General features: G+C 45.3%; 2 protein-coding genes across 8 annotated transcripts in view; one reads left to right on the forward strand and one right to left on the reverse strand.

Moving 5' to 3' along the window:
• Nucleotides 1–12648, forward strand: part of TTLL11 (tubulin tyrosine ligase like 11) — a 39131-nt gene extending 26483 nt beyond the window's left edge. For 2 of the 7 annotated variants that reach the window (XM_064676640.1, XM_064676635.1), the window contains exons 7-9: nt 5286–5543; nt 7513–7628; nt 9513–10251. In XM_064676640.1, coding sequence (XP_064532710.1) covers nt 5286–5543; nt 7513–7628; nt 9513–9802 — 664 coding nt within the window. In that variant the 3' untranslated portion in view covers nt 9803–10251. Of the gene's footprint in view, nt 1–5285; nt 5544–7512; nt 7629–9512 lie in introns of all 7 variants that reach the window. The other 5 variants (XR_010435430.1, XM_064676638.1, XM_064676636.1 and 2 more) reach the window with 5 other exon arrangements.
• Nucleotides 12649–15597: 2949 nt separating this feature from the next.
• Nucleotides 15598–19488, reverse strand: part of DAB2IP (DAB2 interacting protein) — a 199668-nt gene continuing 195777 nt past the window's right edge. Inside the window, exon 18 of the mRNA XM_064676617.1 lies at nt 15598–19488. Within this exon, the coding sequence (XP_064532687.1) occupies nt 19479–19488 (10 nt within the window). The 3' untranslated portion in view covers nt 15598–19478.

Raw genomic sequence — 19488 nt, forward strand, 5'->3', positions numbered from 1 at the left:
TTAATAGCAGTGTAATCATCAGGAGTGTTATTTTGTGTATGAGAGTTCACCTGCTTTAATAGGAGGATTAAGGCTGATAAAATGCAATTGCACTGCTGCTTTCTGCTCCGTTGGATGACAGAATAAAGCTCCTTTTCTGTCCCAGCATAAGCACAAGTGCTTTCTAAGAATAATTTCCACATGGGAAGAAATATCCTGGGGTTTTAGTTCTTTTTCTGTTCTCTGGTAAGACACTTGGTGGTCTAATTTCAGTGTATTCCCAGGCTTTAAAACTGGTTTGCCTTTGCACTATCCTGTATTATTATTTTACAGGAGCATTTTTCTAAAGTAACAAAAGAAACTCTGGAGAAATAATGAGGCACATAAGTACCTTGAAAGCAAATAGTGAACACAAATAAATCTACTAGGAATAATAACAGCTCCCTCCACAAGAAATAAAGTATCAGGGACTATATTTAATGATCTTTGTTCTATTATAATTTTTTGCTACAGTGGAATGAAGTCTTTGGGTGCAGGATATGCATTGCTTATCCATTATTTCATTACAGTAATGCCATATTTTCTGCAGCACTCACAGCTGACAGGTAATAGCATAAGCATTCACTGCTTCTGTTACATTAAAAGTAATAAATATGTAGCTAATACAGACTGATATCACCATTATTCTTAATGTTGGAAGTAAAGTAAACTCAATTAATAATTAGGAAATAGCTGGGGTTTTTTCCAGCACCTGAGATTCCTCAGATGCATTTCTTCTTTAATGATTTAAACTACGTGTTAGGGAAGGCTACAGAAATCTCTCAAACCAGAGCTCCAGTCTTCTCTGCATATGAAATGGAATTGTCAGTAATGTTCTCCTCCATGGCTTTGTGTCCTCGGTGTGGAGCAGATCAGGATCCACGCCAAGTTCCTGCATCTTGGAAAGGCTCATTAACACCGTGCGAAGGCTGCAAACTTCCACTCGTCTGTTTTCTGCCAAAAGCCATTTAATCTTTAATGAGAAGTGTTTATTTTTATAATAAATCCATCAATCTGGAGAGGCAGTGAACCATCCCTCTCCAAAAGGGAACTGATGGCTGTGGCAAGGAAATAACACTCCTGGGACAGGAATGGGAAGCCTGGAAGGGGCGGACGCTGCGGGTGAGAGCTGCTGTGATGGCTCTGACAGGCTGCAGGGGTTTAACTTTTCCAAGAGTCTGATGAATTGTTTTGGTCTTGTTAAGCAAATGCCAAAGCTATGCTTTGGCAAAGCTACATTTTTAATTGATCCATGGATTCACCTAAAATGCCTTTGCCAGCTCTCCCTTCTGCAGTGAACACCGTTCCAGACCTGGAAGCTGCAAGGGAAGTTCGACTGGTTGTGCTCACAATAACATTAAAATCTAAGGGAAGAGATTTCCCCAGTTTATTTCTCTAAGTGAGATATGGGTCCTTTTCTCTCAGAGAGAGAGATTGAAATTCTGCTTTCAGCACTTTGTGCTTCCCAGAGACAGAACAGCTGCTGTGTTTTCAAAATGTATTTGGTATGATCAGAAGTTCGTTGTCTGCCAACAACATGGTGATTATCAATCCTTATGTTTAATCTGATGGATTCTGCTCTTTGAAATATGGACTCTTCACTGGGCTTGCTTTGCCTGCCTCAAAGCATTCTCCAAGTGTTGAGCAATAATTTTTCTAACATAACGTCAAAAATCTCTTACTCTGTGGGTTTAACATTGTTTTAATACTTTTATCTTTGTACAACTGTGTTATTATTTTGAAAGGAGGAAATACTTGTGCTATTGATGTTTTTTTACTTTGCCAGAGGGCGAAGAGGGGATGAATATTCAGTTTCTTCAAATGACACTTCACCAGTGGCCGGAACAAAACAAAAGCTGATTACTCACACAACGTGCAGGCAAACCATGAAACTGTTCTTGCTATGACATCCTGGGAGTGCTGGAAGTCTGTGTTAATAAAAGTAATGGGATTAGTTCATAAAAGCAAATTCATGAATGGCTGATAATGCAGAGACACTGCTCAGGCTTTGCCTTGGTTTCCTAAAAGATTTATTTCTGTGAATGAGAACACAAACATTTCGTAGCTACACGCTCCAGGTACTAACAGAGATCTGTTCCTTGGGAGGTCCATATTCTGTGGTGATAAATGGGTGGATAGATAGATTTGTCATGCAAAATATTCTTTGCTTTTAACTATGTTAACATAGTCCTTGCTTGGAGAATAGAGGCTCAGCTGAGGGAATAATTATAGCTTCAGAATCCAGAACATAATATTTTCTTTTATTAGGTAAGCAGTTGTAAGCTGATACTGAAATTGCTTAATTTATACTTCTAGCAATGCCCTAAATGTAAAATATAGCAAGTGAGCATTCTTAGAAATATTAATATTGTGATTCTTACCCCAGTTGACTAAGAATTTGAGAGTGAAATTTTATGTGCAAGTATACAAAATGCTGTGAATTTTGAAGCCCTTAATTAGTAGTTGCAAATTTGTTTGTCCCTTAGCAACTTGTATTTGCATAAAGATTAAGGCTGGTCAGAATGCAAAGGATAAAACATAGATGGTGGAAACATTAATAAATTAGTAATCATGTATAAGTAGTCTTAGATGTCATTTCCACAAGCTTTATTAAAATTTAATTTTTTTTTTTTAAAGCTGCAGTTAATATTTTCTCCACAGTTGATCATTTCTAAAGAAAGATCTGTCATAAGCTGCAGAATTAGAGAAATTAATGTATTGAGGTCAGACATTAGTATGTAAATTAAGCTTTGCTTTTTTCTGGGTGGCAACAGAAGCATTACCTTATATTTGACCTTTCATTCATTTGCCTGACTCAGCTATGTCAGTCAAAACAATTAATTCTAACGAGCAGCTTTAAAGTGTGGGGCACAGCTTCCTTCTCCTCCCCTTGCCTGTTGGGAATTCCGTGAGAGAGGAGCTAATGGAGGGAACCCGGGCAGGATTCTCTCTCTGGAGCTGGGGAGTTTCTGGTCCCTCCTCCACAACCCCATTGCAGGACTTCTCCAGGGACAGTTTGCCCAGAGAAGCTGTGGCTGCCCCACCCCTGGAAGTGTCCAAGGCCAGGTTGCTGGAACAACCTGGTCTATGGAAGGTGTCCCTGCCCGTGGCACGGGCTGGGACTGGATGGTCTTTAAGGTCCCTTCCATCCCAAACCATTCTGTGATTCCATGACAGATAAGATTACAAAAATGTGTACTTCTGTATTTTCCAGTTAATAATCAGTTAAAGGTAGACACAGAGATGAAAATCCCCCTCACATTTTTACTGTTGCTGGACTTGGAACTGTATTTCTGCTCTTTGTGGCTCCTTCCTCTTGCACTCTTCACACAATCTCTCCTTCTCTGTGCTTTTTTTTTCCCCTCCTCTTTCTTTCCTTGTCTCTCCTGCTCTGCTCTGAGGAAGGAGCTCATGCTGGTCTTTGACTGTGTGACCCTTGGGGAGTTCTGTCATCGCCCTCACCCGTATGGTGTGGGGATGGCAGATGGCACTGAAATGCAGGGGAAAGCATAATGGTGCATTGCAAGGAGTGTAATTTGTCTAAGGGCTGGGGCAAAAAAAAGGCTGTGCACTGATTCCTTACAAAGACATGCAGATCACAGGAAAATTCTGTATTTATAGACACTGTGCCTGGCTGTACCTACCCAGGCAGTTTGTCTTCATTAGTTGTGTCGAGACCACATCGAGGTGGGGGCATACCAATTGAATAATACAGACAATAAACTTGCATTGAGGTAGTGCCTGTGGTAGCAGTGGAGAATTGTACCTGAATATGATCGGTGTAAGTCAGTGAAGGTGAGTGTGCAGAACAGGCAAGTCTGTGTATCAGTTCATAATGCAGGTGGGGACAAGCTCCTGTGCAGGTTTGCTTTGAAAAGTCTGAGTTTCAATAAAAGTGCAAAATACACCTTTCACTTGAATTCAAATTATATGGTCATATTAATTAAGCTCTAGTGCATTAGAAAAGGAAACGTAAGGAAATCTTGGAGGAGGAAGCTAAAGAATGAAAACAAATCATTAAACTTTATAAAAGCAGTAACCCACAAAAGCAAATGAAGAAGTATATTCTTTTTTTTTTTTTTTCACTGAATGGAAATACAAGATTTGGCAGTGAAGACTAAATTAAGTTTTCTTGTTCTGATTTAAACATTTTGCAGACTTTCCCAATGTATAAGTGGAAAGGAATGAGACTTGCAGTAGCACACAAAAAAGCTACTGATACTTTTCTAATAAGAAATATGAATTTAAGAGGTGTTTCAGGTACAGATTTGTGAAGAAAGCACAGGTTTGCAGATGAGGAGCTGTTGTTCCACAAGTCCTGTTTCAATGAGTAGGGGGGATGGAGAAGTCTCCAGCCTCACTCCATGGCCAGGCAGTGCTGGGGCCAGAATTCATTCCTCTGAAGCTGATGCCTTTAACAGTCTCTTTAGTGTTTTCTATAAAAAATGAAATTTCCTCAGCTCTGTGCCTTTTAAAGTAAAGCTTTATATTTTTTAACTAAATACATTAACGATGAATGAATAATGTACAATCCAAAATGCTGTTGAATTTAGAATGAGAAAGGGTTCGGGGCTTCCAGGCGTCATTAAAACGAGATTATGTTCCAAACAGCACAACCCTCTCTCCTGCTGAGGACAAGGTTTCACATTTGGTCAAGGTCTGGTTCAACTGGCTGAAGATTTTAATTTTTAGATTCATGAACAGACCTTTTAAGATTAAAAATAGAAGCCTGCGTGCTTGTAGTGTCTTGGCTGTACATCCTCTCACTCTTTTGGCAGGTGTTTGATGGCAGTGAAACCACCATCCGATCTTACATGAGCAGGAACAAAACTAATAACTTGTTACTTTAAGCTTCACTCAGCTAATGACAAAAATAACATCATTTTTCTACTTTGCTATCTGCAGCAAAGAGGGACTTTATCAAAGCACTGCCCAAGATTTGCTATTTGTTTTTAAAGATTTTTTAGACTTTTGTCTCAAAAGCGATCACGTTTATAGACATTCAACACCAGTAAATGTAAGTGTGGATACAAAAGAAGTGGCATTAGTTTAAATTTTTGTAGCAATATTGTTCTACAACATTATAATATTGTCAGCAGAGCGGGTGCTTTGTGACCCGCAGTGTGAGGGTCCCACCCGTGCAGCGGTGACTCGGTGGCACGAGTCCCACGAGTCCCACGAGCAGCCTGCTCCAGTGGAAGGTGGGGTGGAACGGGATGAGCTTTGGTCCCTCCCAACCCAAGCCCCTCTGTGATCCTGTGCCGCAGGTGTCCGCGCTTGGAGCACGTGCCGGAATCGAGCGAGTCGCTGCCGGATGCGGTGCCGGCCGAGCGGCCGGAGCCGGACGGTCCCCGGAGCCCCGAGGCCGGACTGCCCTCGCTGTGCCTCAAGCAGGTGTTCCCCAAGTACGCCAAGCAGTTCAGTTACCTGCGGCTCGTGGACAGGGTGGCCGCGCTGTTCATCCGCTTCCTGGGGGTCAAAGGCACGACCAAGCTGGGGCCGACGGGTTTCCGGACCTTTATAAGGTTGGTTGGATGAAAGCTGGCCCTAGTATTGGTGCCCCTGTAGGTTTTGTGATGCCTTCTAACATTGCCTGCTTTATTGTAAAATAGATACATTTGTGTCATTCTGAGCTCCTGAAATACCTGACCTGTGAATCCGTGTCTGGTGGGGAGTGGGGCCTTTATTTGACAGCAGATCAGTGATACTTGAGCAGGTACAATTTGCAGCCTTCGTCAACATGTCACGTTCCCAGTAAATCGGAGAAAGACCATTGTGAGACAGTGACAACTGAAATTGGGTCACTTGATGTGATTGTGGCGGCTGTGGGGGCACAGCCGTGCGCCCCAGCCCGCGGGAAGGATTCCCAAATGCCAGTTCCTGATGCACTGTGCACGAAGGATTTGCATTGTGAAATTGCACCATGCAATGACAAGGAACTCAATTTATTTCTTTCACATTCTTTTTACTTAGGACGGTTTTTTCGTTGTTTTTTATGGGTATATCTGTTCGAGTCATGGTCCAAATATCTCATTTTCTGTCTTTGATTGACTATGACAAAAGAAATGAGCAGCAGCAGCAGATGTACTCTTAAAACACAGATCCTGTTTCTATGCAGATGCATTTAGCATTCAGGAATGAATATAAACAATTTGGTTTATACAAATTACGATATATAGAAAATGACTGAAGGCATCTGCTCTATCCACAGACCAGCACAGGATTGCATCCAGTTCTGTATTTTCTGTTGTTTAATCCAGCCTTATTTTGGCACTTGTCAGGAACACAGAATAAATGCCAGCATTTCCTTTTAAGAATATTCAAATAAATTGTCTTATCTCAATGAAATAGGATTTGCAGTTTCTTAATGCATGTTAAATTCAACATTTTATTATTGGCAGATATTTTGTTTATTTCCTCCCAGAGGATCTATACCAGCTATATGGCCCTTTTCTGAAGTGCTGTCATTGCTGCTCATTTCAGAAGGAAGGTCACATTTCTGTGAGCTGTATCACTTTTCAGGAATAAAATGCTTCACAAGCAGGATTTTGTGTGTGGGCACAAGTGTGTGGGCAAATGCTTGCACAGACTGTCCACGCAAATTCTGGCTAATCAAAGTCTATCTTCCTTCAATATTTTCTTAATTCTAAAAAAATAACTAAAAGGGAAACACTGAATGTGATTCTACTCCTTGCTTGGGTGCTGCCTGAGATTTATTGGGACTGTCTAGGCCAGACCTTGCTCTCTGTTTGAAAGGAGCTCTGCTGAGGTTTGTAGGGCGAGAGCCTTTTCAGTTATCCAGGTTTGGGGTGGTTTTTTTTTTGTTTTTGTTTTTCTTTTCTGGCTAGAAGTTTTGGGCAGCTCTTTGGCATGTGCACTAGTGGCAGCCAGGCTGCCAGACATCTGGAAATCCTGGACACACATCCAGTTCCCATCTTCTGATCAGCACCGCACTGCGGACCCGCACGCAGGAGTGTCAGATCTCCACAGCCCCAGCAGCCCAGCCAGGCTGCTGCTGCTCTCCAGGCATTCAGTACCACCAGGGTAAATCCCTTCTGTGGTCAGGCATGGAGAAGCAATGCTGTGCCTGAAAGTTTTCCTCCACCCTTTTCAAACAGAATCAATCAGACAAATAAAAGAGTATTTCACTGTGCAAACTCTGCCTTGTGCAGATTTGGGGGAGGTTCACAATGGACCAATTAATTCCATTCTGTTACAGCCTCAGAGTACTGGCAGTAGCCTGGGAGAAAGCTCTGTGTAACAGTCAGGTCATATTTTTAATTGAAATATTCCGAGTTTGGGCCTGTTGTCTTTCAGATACGAGCACTTAATGAGCACTGGTCTGTTTGATATCTGCTCTGTGTGTGTTATTAGACTGAGCAGGTTACAGTGGGTCTGCAAACATGGTCTCCCAGTTGCCCTTCCAGAATTTTTCCTTACTCGTGAGTTTGGATGTAATCAGGATCTCTTCTTTATTTTGTCTGTTTTTAACAGAAACTGCAAACTGAGTAACAGCAATTTTTCAATGGCTGCTGTAGATATCCTATACATTGATATCACAAGGAGGTGGAACAGCATGGGAATTGACCACAAAGAATCAGGTAACACAGGTTTGTATTCCAAAACTATGGATGCTGGATTTTGGGGTTATTTTTTCCAATTTTGGTAGCTTAAGCACACTTCAGACATTCAATAAAATGGGAACAAGGCATGTGCACCTGAGGCATGAACGTGTACAGCCAATTCTTATGGTTAGTTCTGTGGCAGTCACCCTTCAGAGCAGTACTACTTTAGGTAGGTTGGGGGGTCACCTCAGTTCCACAGGTGTGTAAAATACAAGTATTTGCATTTAGCAGTTCAGGGTGAGTCTGTCTTTTCTGTGGTTAGCTGATAAAATTCCACTAGCAAAAGTAGTAGGCATGGAACTGAAACTTCAGGCTTTCAGAAATTAAGAGATTTATTGACAATCTCAGTGAACCAGATGTTTTTTAGGTGTTAAAAGACAAAGTACCCACCTGTTCCTGTTGGCTTTGTGTTTGGCCCACTCCCAGCTCTAACCATGACAGTCACAATTCTGTTGTTCTAAAACAGCAGCTTCTAACTTTTTTCATGATATGCTTCACATGAGTGTCACTTCTGGGGGAGAAAATGTGTGTGCTACCAGAGGTGGTTTCCCTGCAGCTCACCATGACTGATAAAAAAATTTACTGAGCTGGCAGCTGCTGCTTTCAGATAACTCAACAATTCTTTTGCAAGCTGTTTTACAGCCAAGATTGTAAACGACCCCAGCTGCAGCCTTGGTTGAGAGAAATTATACTTCAGAATGTAATTGTCACATTTTGAAAAGGTGCCTTTCCTGCAGCATCAGTAAGCCAACACTAAGTTAAAAACCCCAAACCTTTCAATATCTCGTCCTAAAATAATCTTCTTAAGTGTCTGTTCAAACTGGGAGAGCCAGTTAAAGCACAAAGCAGCTCTAACTGTGCCTTGTGGCTGCCATTCTGCACAACCAATTGGGGTCTGGCTTCTTAATTAAAATTTCGAGTGGGTATTACTTCGAGGTTTTAAATACAATAATTAGTGTTAATACACAGCCCCTCTTCCCCTTGGCTGTGGTAATGTGTTATTAGTGAGATGTGATGGAACAACACCTGAAGAGTCTGTACTGCAGCATGTGGCTTCTGCAGGGGACTTTTGTTTGTGAAGGGGCAGAGTTTTATTATAGCAGAGACATTTTTTGGCACTGCACACTTTCAGCTGTTTGTTTTTCATTCAGCTGAAACAAAACCACTGTTGTGGAATTGCTGGGTTTGGCTGAACAGATTGGCCTCCTCACCTTCACAAGGGTTCGTACCTGTGCAGAGGGGAAGTAATACTTCAAATGAACTCACATCTCTAGCAGGTGATACTTGGTAATGGGGTTATCTTTACAGTGCTGCAGACTGAAATGGCACACTGCTGTGAACTTTGGGTTAGGGCCATCTCTGAAAACACAGGGTTGAAAAGACTCGATGCAGTTGCTGCCATAGACTTGCTTTTCTCTCCAACTGGATTGTTTTCCTTGGTGCTCAGCATGTTCCTGTGTGTCTGATTTGGTTTTGGTAATTGAGGCAGCAGAAATCAAGGCTGATATCACAGCAGTTTAATGGTACAATGTCTTAAGATGGGTTGTTGCTGTACTAGTTTGCCTCTGGATTCCTGAGGCTGAGGAAACTGCCTCAGTGACAGGGAATATCACTGTCCATAGCCCAGGCTGGGCTCACCCTGCACTGAGACACTCGGTGAGCTCTTGTGTGTGACATACAAATACAACCTTGCTCTTTCTGAGCATTCTGGAGGGCTGCCATTTAAATGAAAAGGTGTTAACTAGGACGACTGTAGTGTCCACACCCAGCAAATACACATTTGGTCTTGCTGCTACACGGAACAGGAGGTGGAATTATGCCTGAAGAATGCCAGGGAACGCTGCGCTCTGAACCCCCTTTTCCTTGCAGGAATGTGTCTGCAGGCCTTTGTGGAAGCTTTCTTCTGCCTGGCTCAGAAGAAGTACAAGTCCCTCCCTCTGCACGAGCAGGTGCTGTCACTGATCGAGTTCTGTGAGTGTCACTTGGCTGCCCTGGACGAGAAGCGCCTGCTGTGGGGCTGGGGGGTCCCGGAGCGCCGGGGGGGCACTGGGGGGCCCTGCCAGGCCGAGGGGCTGCACCTCAGCCCAGCTGCTCCAGCCCTCCTGAACCGCACGGCCACGGCCTCCAAACTGGCAGATTATAGAACCCAGCGCAATTAGGCGGGACAGGACTGGGAGTTCCTTCCCAGCTGTGTCCCTGAACTGCTGGGGGAGACACAGGCACTGAATTCCTCCATCTGAGAGTCACAGCTGCTTATTTCAGCTGGTTTTTATTTATGGTCTTCGAAAAGTCTGCTGCAGGCTGCCATTCTCAAATAATGACCTTGGCAATGGCTGTTTCTTGACCTCTCTGTGGGTGCCCCTCCCGTGACACGCTGTGCTTTCCTCCTGAGTGCGTGGAAACCAGGCAGGAAGGGGAGGACCAAAACACCAGAGGAGAACCAGCACTGTGGGATTGGCTGCACTGGTGGAGAGGCACACTCGTGTCAAAGGAATTACATTGCTTTGGGAGCACAGGACATGTCACAGAAACCAAGGAAGGAGCTGCAGTCTCAAATACCAGACTTTGGAAAACTGAAACCTGGAATTACATTTGTGGTCAGACTTCAGGCTTTGACCCTCTTCTTTCAATGGCTTGACTGTACACGCTGGAATCGATACAGATTTGGTCATTGTCTATGTACTTATTTTTTAAAGACAGACTTAAAACACTGAAATCCTATTTTGGCTTCTACTTCTTTGTACATGTCTTTGCCATGACAAGTACTGTTAGTTTTTTAAAGAAAAACTAAAGCTATTTTTCCTTTTGCTTCCACAGAACTGATAAGCTCACACTTATTCACAGAAAAAAAATTTACTTCCTCAAGTCAAATTTGGTGAATCAAGTTGAGGTTTTGTCTTCAGGGACTCGGTACTGCTTCTGCAGAAAGCTGTACAGTTTAAATTCCAGTGAAACCAGTCCTGTCACTGACTTTAGCCTAAACTAACTGTATTCTAGGTTTGTTTATTTTTTGCCATTTGCATGTTTGTTACCCTGTTGGGACCTGCAATATCATCTAGAGCAGAATTTTTGTGTGTCTTTGCACTTTTTCTTAATTCTTTTCCCTTAAATAACAGTGTAAGTCTGTAAAAATTAGATCTATATTGTTTAATAGGATATTGTGTCAGAACTGCTGGGCTATACCACTGGAATTGTACAGAGGAATCTTATTTTTCAGGAAATGAACCATAACTTCCCATGCTCCTTAGGGGGGCTGAGCACAACAGAGACTGGCTGGAATAACAGGACACGTATAATAAGGACAGGAATAACTGGGAACTTCAGGGCTGTTCAGTGAAACTCTTTGTGGTCTCATATTTTATTACCATTATGTATGGCTTCATCTGAGTTTGATTTTCCTCCTTTGTTCTCCTCTTTAATGTTAATGACTTTGCTTATGTTTTAGTGTCCTCCATCCTGTCAGAAATGGCAGAGCTCTAAGCTGGGCACTGAGCTTTGGATTGGAGAACATTCCCTGAGCTCCAGGTTGGAATGTCCCAGTGCTGGTGCACCAGAAACGTGTCCACTCAGGAAGCACAGTGTCAGTGAGGGGGAGCCCCCCCATTTCATGTCATGGACTAAATGCACACGTGGCACTGAGTGAGTTTTTACTTCAGGGAGTGTTTTGAGTTTCTTCCCTGCTTTCAGTTTCAGCAGCATGTGTTTCTCCCAAGTGGCAATAGCAGCATGGCAATGCAATGCAGGAGTCGGGCTGAGCCCACACATAACTCATCCCCAGCATGTGTTAATCTCAGGTGTGGGGTCCCTTCTCTTTATCTTTTCCTGTACCACCAGTAAAATAGAAGTAGATTATCTTTTTTAGTTCAACGGCCAGACTGTTTGAAATGTTATGTATTGTACATAAGAGGACAATTGTAGACTAATGCCACTGCCCTCAGCCTTGTTTGAGTTTCATAAAGATTATTGCAGTATGAAGATAAAATGCCAAACTCCAAGGTCTGGCATCTGTCAGAACAAATGAAGCTGAAAGGGTCATTTTTTTTTCGCACTTTCATTGTAATATATTTGAAGACATTCACAAGTTGAAAAATGGTTACTTCTCCTTTTGTGACATCTGACATTTGTCTTGTGATTGGCAGTGTGTTACTGGAAAATAGCTTACAGTTCCTCTCATCTGGTGATTGATGTCCTGGAAAGAGAGTCACAGAGGAGCCGGGTTGGAAATGCTGCGGCCGTGAATGCCTTTCCTTGCACCTTTCAAGTAGTACAATCTGTGGCCTAAATTATCCAGGTTTTGCTATTGTATAACTTACCCTGATATCAGTGGAATAAATTAACTATTGTATACTGAACACTGATAAGATCTCTCTCTGTGCTGGAGATCTTTATACTCTCTGGATCTCGTAGAGGTTTTTATAGCCCGAGCATCCACAGGCTGATGCAGCACAGCCCATTCATCTCCCACTTCAGATATGAAGGGTCCCTTGTAGAATAGTCAAAATATTCAATTATCTGCCTCTAGTAATCCAGTGTTCATGTATTTATATAATTGGAAAATTGAATGCCATATTATTCTCAGAGAGGGGGGAGGGGATAAACCAGGAATGTTCTTTAGAGACTTAATGGCAGTCACATTTCTCTTCCCTCCTGTCTAATTCAATTTCCTCTGGATATTATTTAGCATCCAATTTCATAGAGCCTTTGAGTTACCAGTCTGTGCCCATGTAAATGGCCAGAGACACTTTATCCAGAACATGAATGCTAATGCACTGATAATCTGTTAATCCTGAGGTACCTCTCTAGCTACAGACACAATAAATGAAAGGTTGGGGTTTTAATAGCACTTTTCTATATATTCTTTTCAGAGAATATCACAGCACTCATTATTCCATTTATGACATACACGATATGGATATTGTATACCAGTGAAATCTTTCTCCTTATCAGACACTGGGTCTGGTATTCCTCTCTGGATAGAAATCAGAATAAAGCAACATCTAATGAAGATTTGAGGCAAGTGAGTCCAAAATTTCAACTCCCCTTCCCTGCAGTCTTGTGTGTAGCCCAAATGTGCTGAGCCCTTGCATTTTTTAGGTAATAGCTCTGCTCATGTCCCTGCCTTGGTGAGGGTTCCAAAAGCTTTCTCCACGGGGAGGGAGGGCATTGCTGTGCCTGGGCACGGGACCAATTTGGTCCCTTCTCCTGCTGCAGAGGTCCTGGGTGGATGAGAGATGGTGTTTGGGCTCCTAAATCCTGCTGGCACCTCATCAGTGAGGTGTCTACATCTGCCCAGCCACGCTTCACTTGTCCCGCTCTGCCCTCTGGTTGTTCCTCTGTAAGGGGAGATTGATAAAGTATTTATTTTTCTCTGGCTGTTCCCATCTGTAGTGCCTTGAGAGCATCCTCCTGCTCACTGGGTTTGTTCCAGCAGGATGAGGTCCCTCCTGCTATCCCTGCCCCAGCAGCCCAGCTCCTGCTTTTCTCTCCAATTATTTCTGCCTTACTTACCTTCACTTCACCTTAAGCACACACACAAAAAATCATCAGCACTACCCAGATAAATCCATCTGGTCCCTGTCTCAGCCTCATTTAACCTCGCATTGAAGAGATTGTATCACATGGTATTCAGCTGGAACCTATTACCTTGCATGCCCAAGCATATCACATTGAATTACCCTGGCCCGTGGGCCTGTGGTGTTGGCTAATGGCTAATGGCTGCTTTTAACTTGCAGGTGATTTATTCGAGCCCGTTTCTGTTTCGTGCAGCAGGGTGTGTTGGTGAGTTAAGCAGAGCTCAGGGAGGGACAGCAGGGGAGGCTGAAGGCAGGGTGGCTTCACACCTGCTGGGGTTTCCCAGTATTCCCATTCCTCACCAGGGGAGGAATGTCCCAGACAAAGCAAGTGGCAGGGACTGGGAGTGGCTCCTGGCTGCACAGCAAGGGATGCAGGAGGACACAGTGCTCTGATACTTCTACAATTCACTGCAGGTGTAGTGCAGAACTGGTACGAAATTGTGATAAAGGACAAAACCAAAAGTGTGTTATGGTGATGTGATGCAATTTTCTCTCTTCCTACACCTCATCAGTGGAAGTACAAAAGCCCTTCTGCAGGTCAGGGTCAGATACACCAGTGAACAAGCAGGAAAAAGTGGGAATGTGAGTTATGGGTGCAAACCCAGCTCCCTGATTTGTAGTTTGGAGTCTTGAGCCTCATGTTTGTCCTCTCATCAGCCCAGGTCCCCCAGCACACCTCACTCAGGGGGTGAGGGAGGACTGTTGTTTCCAGGAGGAGTAACAGTGACTGTAATAAATCAAAGTCAGTCAACTTGGGAGCTCTGTTATTCAGGCTTCATTCCTCGAAGATGTGGCAAAAAAATCAAATGTTTGAGGTTATTCAATTATGGCTCATACCACGAGTGGGGAAATCTGATCATGTACAGGGCCTGCATCAATATTATTTACGTGATGAGGAGCTGTGCTGGCAGAAATCTTACAGGTGTACAAGTCCTTTCCTCTCTTCCTCTCACCTGGCACCGCCAGCCCTTCCTGCAGGACATGGAAGAGTGTGGGCAGTCAATAAACACGGGTAAAATAAAGTTGTGAACAGCAGCAGGAGCTGAAATGGCAACATCAATAACAGTTTCCAGATAATGATCTAATTAGCACAAACAACAAGTTTCCACTAATGACTCTTGTTGTTCCAGCTCCTTCCTTTCTGCTTGCCTGTCATTATTGACTTCCCTGGCAGGGAGCGGCTGCGCTCCCGTCTCTGGGGCCGAGCCTTCGGAGGTTTGTTTACTGCCTGCCTTTGAATTCCTGCTCCAGAGGGTGTTTGCTCCGGAGCCGTGGGATGGCTGCACACGGAGGGCGGGGGGAGGAGAATCGGTTTGGTTTGGGGTTTGTAGCGATCTGGGCGCCCTAGGAAAGTTGTGCTCTTGCTGCATGTCCCCGTTGTGAAAACAAGGATGCTGATGTTCACCCACTGCAGTGGAGTGGGACCTGACTGTGGAGGGCTTGGGAGTCTTGGGCTAAAATGACTCTCCAGATTCAAAAACCTCAAGCAAACACATCCATGATCCTCAGCCTCCCAGCCCCGTATTCCTGTGGTGGTTCTGGCTGCTGATCTGCCATTCCAAGTCTCACTTCTCCCAGCCTTGCCTGTCTGCTGGAGCCCCTGGGAGGGGCTCTGGATGCCAAGAGCTGTCAAGTGCCCAGAGATGTTCTGGGTGTTTTGGGTGAGGATTCAGCTCTGCTCAAATGAAGCCAGAACAGCTGCTAAGGAGGTTTTAGCAAGTCAAGGTGGTTTTGACTAATCCCTCCTCGCAGCATTTCCTGGCATGCTCTGTGTTTCCAGAGATGTTTTGTTTTGTTTCTCTCAACCTTCAACATCAACAAGGTTGAGGGGGATGGCAGGGGGACAGCAAGGCCCCAAGGGAGGATTGTGGCCTGGGTGGGGTTTTGCCTTCCCCCCTTGGGCAGGTGCCTGTTCCTGGCAGGAGCAGCAGAGGTTTCTCCTGTCTGGCTCAAGACCCCAGTGCCCAGCCCGGGTCCAGCTGCCGAGCTCAGGAACAGCCACAGGTGCTCTCACATCCTGACTCATTTCCATGCAGCCAGCCTGGCTCCCCCTGCTCCCGGAGGAGCTAATTAGGGTGATGTTAATGAGGCAGAGATGCTGATGCTGCCCAGGGTTTTAATGACTCTCCTCCAAGTTTTCTGCTTTTACTGGAGAGGCAGAAGGGCGGTTTGGAAGGAGCGAGGGGCAGTGGTGGGGGCTGTCAGACCCCCCAAGCGTGTGATGGGGGTGGAGGGAAGGTGGTGGAGCCACTGAAATGCTCCTGGGGAGCAGATTCCAATGATCTGTTTGGGGAGACAGGTAAAACACATTTGTATGTGCACGTGGCATGTGCCAGGATGCTCTAAAAGCTGGAAATGACTGAGTAGAGGTGCTGGAGCACTTATGTAAAATATCTAAATAAATCTTTAATATTTCTAATTGCAAATGTACATAAATTGCACAGCCACATCATTTCTTTGAACACCAACAACTTTCTCTGTACATTATTACATAGTTTAAAAGGAGCTGAAGGAGATTCAGCAAACACTTCCACTTTGCTTTTTTTTGTTTTTTAAACATACTTACAAAAAAAATTTGTTTTTCTTTATAAGAGGATATAAAACATAGCGACTGCTTATCAGGAACAAGTATCAGCCTAAGCAGATATACAGAGAGAGGTATATCTTAAGACACAGTGATGTATGATAAAGGAATATGTGAGGATGGAGGCTGCACTCTGGGGTACTGGTAGCTGATGCAGAGCCACATGGCATTTACAGCAATGTCACAGCTCAGGTGATCTGTAAAACTCAATGCTTGAACGTGACACCCTTTTCCCAAGCGTGGTTGTTTCTGGATGTTGTGAACACCCTCAGCACTGCCTTTGGTTTGTGAAGCCCGTGAGCTGCATGTTCTCAGCTGCTGCCCTCCCGCTCCCCCAGCTGTGAATTTCCCCACGGGAAAGGCAAAGGCAACAGTTTATCTGGGCAGGGGCAGGGCAGGGCAGGGGCTTCTGTGGCCGAGCATCCTCTGATCTGCCCTGGGGCCTCAGGACCTGCCGGGAGATGGGCACAGTCCCTCCTGTGGCCGGGAGGTCGCGGCTCTGAGCCACACCAGTGCCAGTCCAGGCCAGGCTGGAGGCCTGGATTGCTCTGAACACAAACCTTTGGGAGGAGGTGACCCCGACAGTCACTGCGGGGGAAGGACAGAGCCCAGGGACAGCGTCACGGTTTGTTCCCTTCGTGCTGCCCAGGCAGAGCTGTGTGGGAAGGACAGGGCAGGGACCTGGGGCAGCTGCTGGACACACACAGCTGCTCACAGGCTGCTCTCAGGTGTCACCCCAGGGCCACTCTCCCTGCCCTGGATCACTGGGGAAAACGAGCCCCTGGCAGATCAGATCCTGGCCCACAGCCCGTGGCTGTCCTGGCTGAACACATCAGTGGATCTGCCATCTCCTGTGACAAAATCCCCTCCTTGTCCATCACAGAACAGACCTCAGTATGTTTTCTATTGCATCTGGGAACGGACATTAGGGACAGGGGAAATCCTATGAGCTATCTAAACTTTGGGAATGATTGATTCCTTGCTGATTGCTTTCCTAGGAGAGCCTGTGACACCTCACATAGGTCCAGCAAGTCCCTTTGCCCTTTAGGAGTATTCATAGCTGCAGAACCCGTGACCTGCACCCTGCAGTAACCTATGGGGCTCCCAGGCCAGAGGGTTCTGTGTGTTCTCACAGTGCAATCAGTGCTTTACAGCTGCAAAAGCAGAAAACAAAACCAACCAGACTCAAATGACAATGTGGAGTGACACCAGACTCTTTGGATGGCGGCAGGATTTGCTTAAACTGGTGCAAAAGGGGCTGGTGACTACACTGTAGTATTAGTTGGCATGGGGAAGGACTTGGGTCCCTCCCATCTTTTGGCACTGAAGCCACAATCCCTGTCCAAAAGGAAGATACTTACAGTCTGCAGAGACCGTGGGATTCTGGTCAGTCCATTCCATCCCCCTTTACACAAACCCGCTCGGTTTTCAGGAGCCTTCACTACAGTTTGACAAAACCCCAACTCAAAACTCTTAAAACAGAATCCTTGAGGTGGGCCCAATGCAAATCTGGATCCCTGCCTTCTCTCCCTTCCCCTTCCCTCAGATCCCCACAGGAGGAGGCTGGATTCAGGACCTGGGGCTGGATCCAGATTTGCCAGCTCGAGCCCACCTTTCCAACAGAGCAGTGAGATACAGCCAAATCCTGACCAAATAAGCAGCACCAGAAGTTAAATTACTATATACAACTGTTAGTGAGATAGATACGGTACAGTAAACACTGAGAACATTTACAAAAAAATATTAAGACTTGTATTAAGATAAAAATCGGAGTGTTTTTGCTTTGTTTACACTTTGCACTAGAACAGCCTCTCACTGTAGAAAGCGCAACTGGGAAGGAAATGGAGCCGAGCACAAAACCTTGGGATAGTGGTTGTTGGCTCTGGTGCTGCAGCACCTCTGGGATCACCTCTGGTATTGCTGTGCCAGGGACCAGCTCCGGGGCCACGGCAGGACCCTCTCTCACACACACACACACACACACACACATCAATGTACAGCTCATAAATAACAGAAACACGAACTGAAGGAACAGAACTGAACTGAGCCTGGATCTGAACACCTGCCCCCAAACCTTTTCAGGGGAGGGTCACTGTTAGGTCCAGTTGTTGACAAGTGCAGGGGAAGGAGACAGGGAAAAACTGGGAGCAGGGGGGGAAACTCTACTGCAATGAGACTTTGTCCTGATTTGAATTTCTTTTCATACTGGCTTGGGAAACTAAGCAACAACTCCAGAAGGTGTTGGCACTGGAACTTTTAAGATTTTAATAACTGGCTATGGAAGGATTTAAGCGTTCCTGCTCTTTCAGCAGAACAATGTGTTCAGTAATTTGCAAGTTTGAGGTTAACCAGGAGTTTGTGACAGATCGGGGGGGGAAAGCAGTGCCTTGGCTCGTGGTGGAGGAGATTAAGATGGACTGTGCTCAGCTTCAGCACTAAACAATTGGTTTGTGGGTGTTTCTTTTTCCAGCTCTTATGGAGAGCACTGACTGCATCCCAAAATTACCTCCATGTACGAATGGAAACGTCGCTGGTGGGCGCCTGCCCCCGTGCCCTGTTAGTGTTTCCATTCCTCTACGTTACTTCTGTCTTGAAAAACTCCAGTCTCTCGCAACACAAATATTTAGAATTCAAAAACAATCAGCTCTAAACACACATCTCAGGGCAACAGCATTTAAAATAAGTCTTTTTGCAGGGTTCTTATCAGGTATTTGACTCTGAGACAGTGGCACGTACCCAACGGTTCACAGTACCCTGTATATTCCTAACCTGTCTGGGTCTTTCTCCAGTTGTGACCTTGTCAGTTTTGTGAGGTTCTTCAAAGCCATCTGTGCTAGTCTCCAAAATTCAAAGGTGACTGTACTTGCCATAAGATCTGAGTTATGACATTGCTCTGAGGAGCTCCGTTTGGGGTCTGCTGTGTGCTGCACCCCTTTGGCAGCTGCTGGCGGGGTGTGGAGACCTCAGTGCAACACTTCTGCTCCTCCCGGGCCTGGCCCAGGGCTTCCAGGGACCAGTAAAAACGTGTAGGAAAAAACCAAAACATCTTTAATTTTGCGTGTGGAAGAATGCTGTTAAGGAGCCTTACGGCTGTGGGGCAGCACGGCAATGCAGAGCTTACTGGCAAAGTGTCCTGCTCAGGCAGCCTGGGCAGTGTGAGGCTGGAGACGGTACCTAAGCAGAGCTCAGGGAACATCCTAGTCCCTGTGTACATTTACTCATGGCAGGAGGAGCTAGGCCAGGCGTTGAGCAGTGTGTGACCCTTTGTGGGAGCAAAGGCAGATGTCCTGTACACTGTACACTGTCATCCGGGTCTCAGAGAACCCTCTGGCTCTCGGTACGAGGGGCCTGCTCTGAGAGTGGGACCCGTGAAGGACTAACTGCAAGAAGCACAAACCAACAAACACGCCGTGGTGGCAGCTCAGCGGCACGACCCCCGTGAAGGGGTGACCCCTCCGCTGAGCCAACGTGGCCGTGCCGGGGCTGCGCTGGGAAAGTCTAATCCTGGCTTAGGCCTGCACAGTGCTCCTGACAAGGGGGCTCTCGGTGGTGGCTGCTGTTCTTGGTGGTTACTCCCTTATGACCATGTTTTACATTCTTCAAGCCGGTTAATTTCCATGCAGTGCTCATTCCCAATTTAAAGAGGACAGTATTCCAGAAAATGGGATCTTTTTTTTTCTAATGCATA

Source organism: Pseudopipra pipra, chromosome 20 (genome assembly GCF_036250125.1).
Source record: "Pseudopipra pipra isolate bDixPip1 chromosome 20, bDixPip1.hap1, whole genome shotgun sequence".
In the NCBI taxonomy this organism is placed as follows: Eukaryota; Metazoa; Chordata; class Aves; order Passeriformes; family Pipridae; genus Pseudopipra; species Pseudopipra pipra.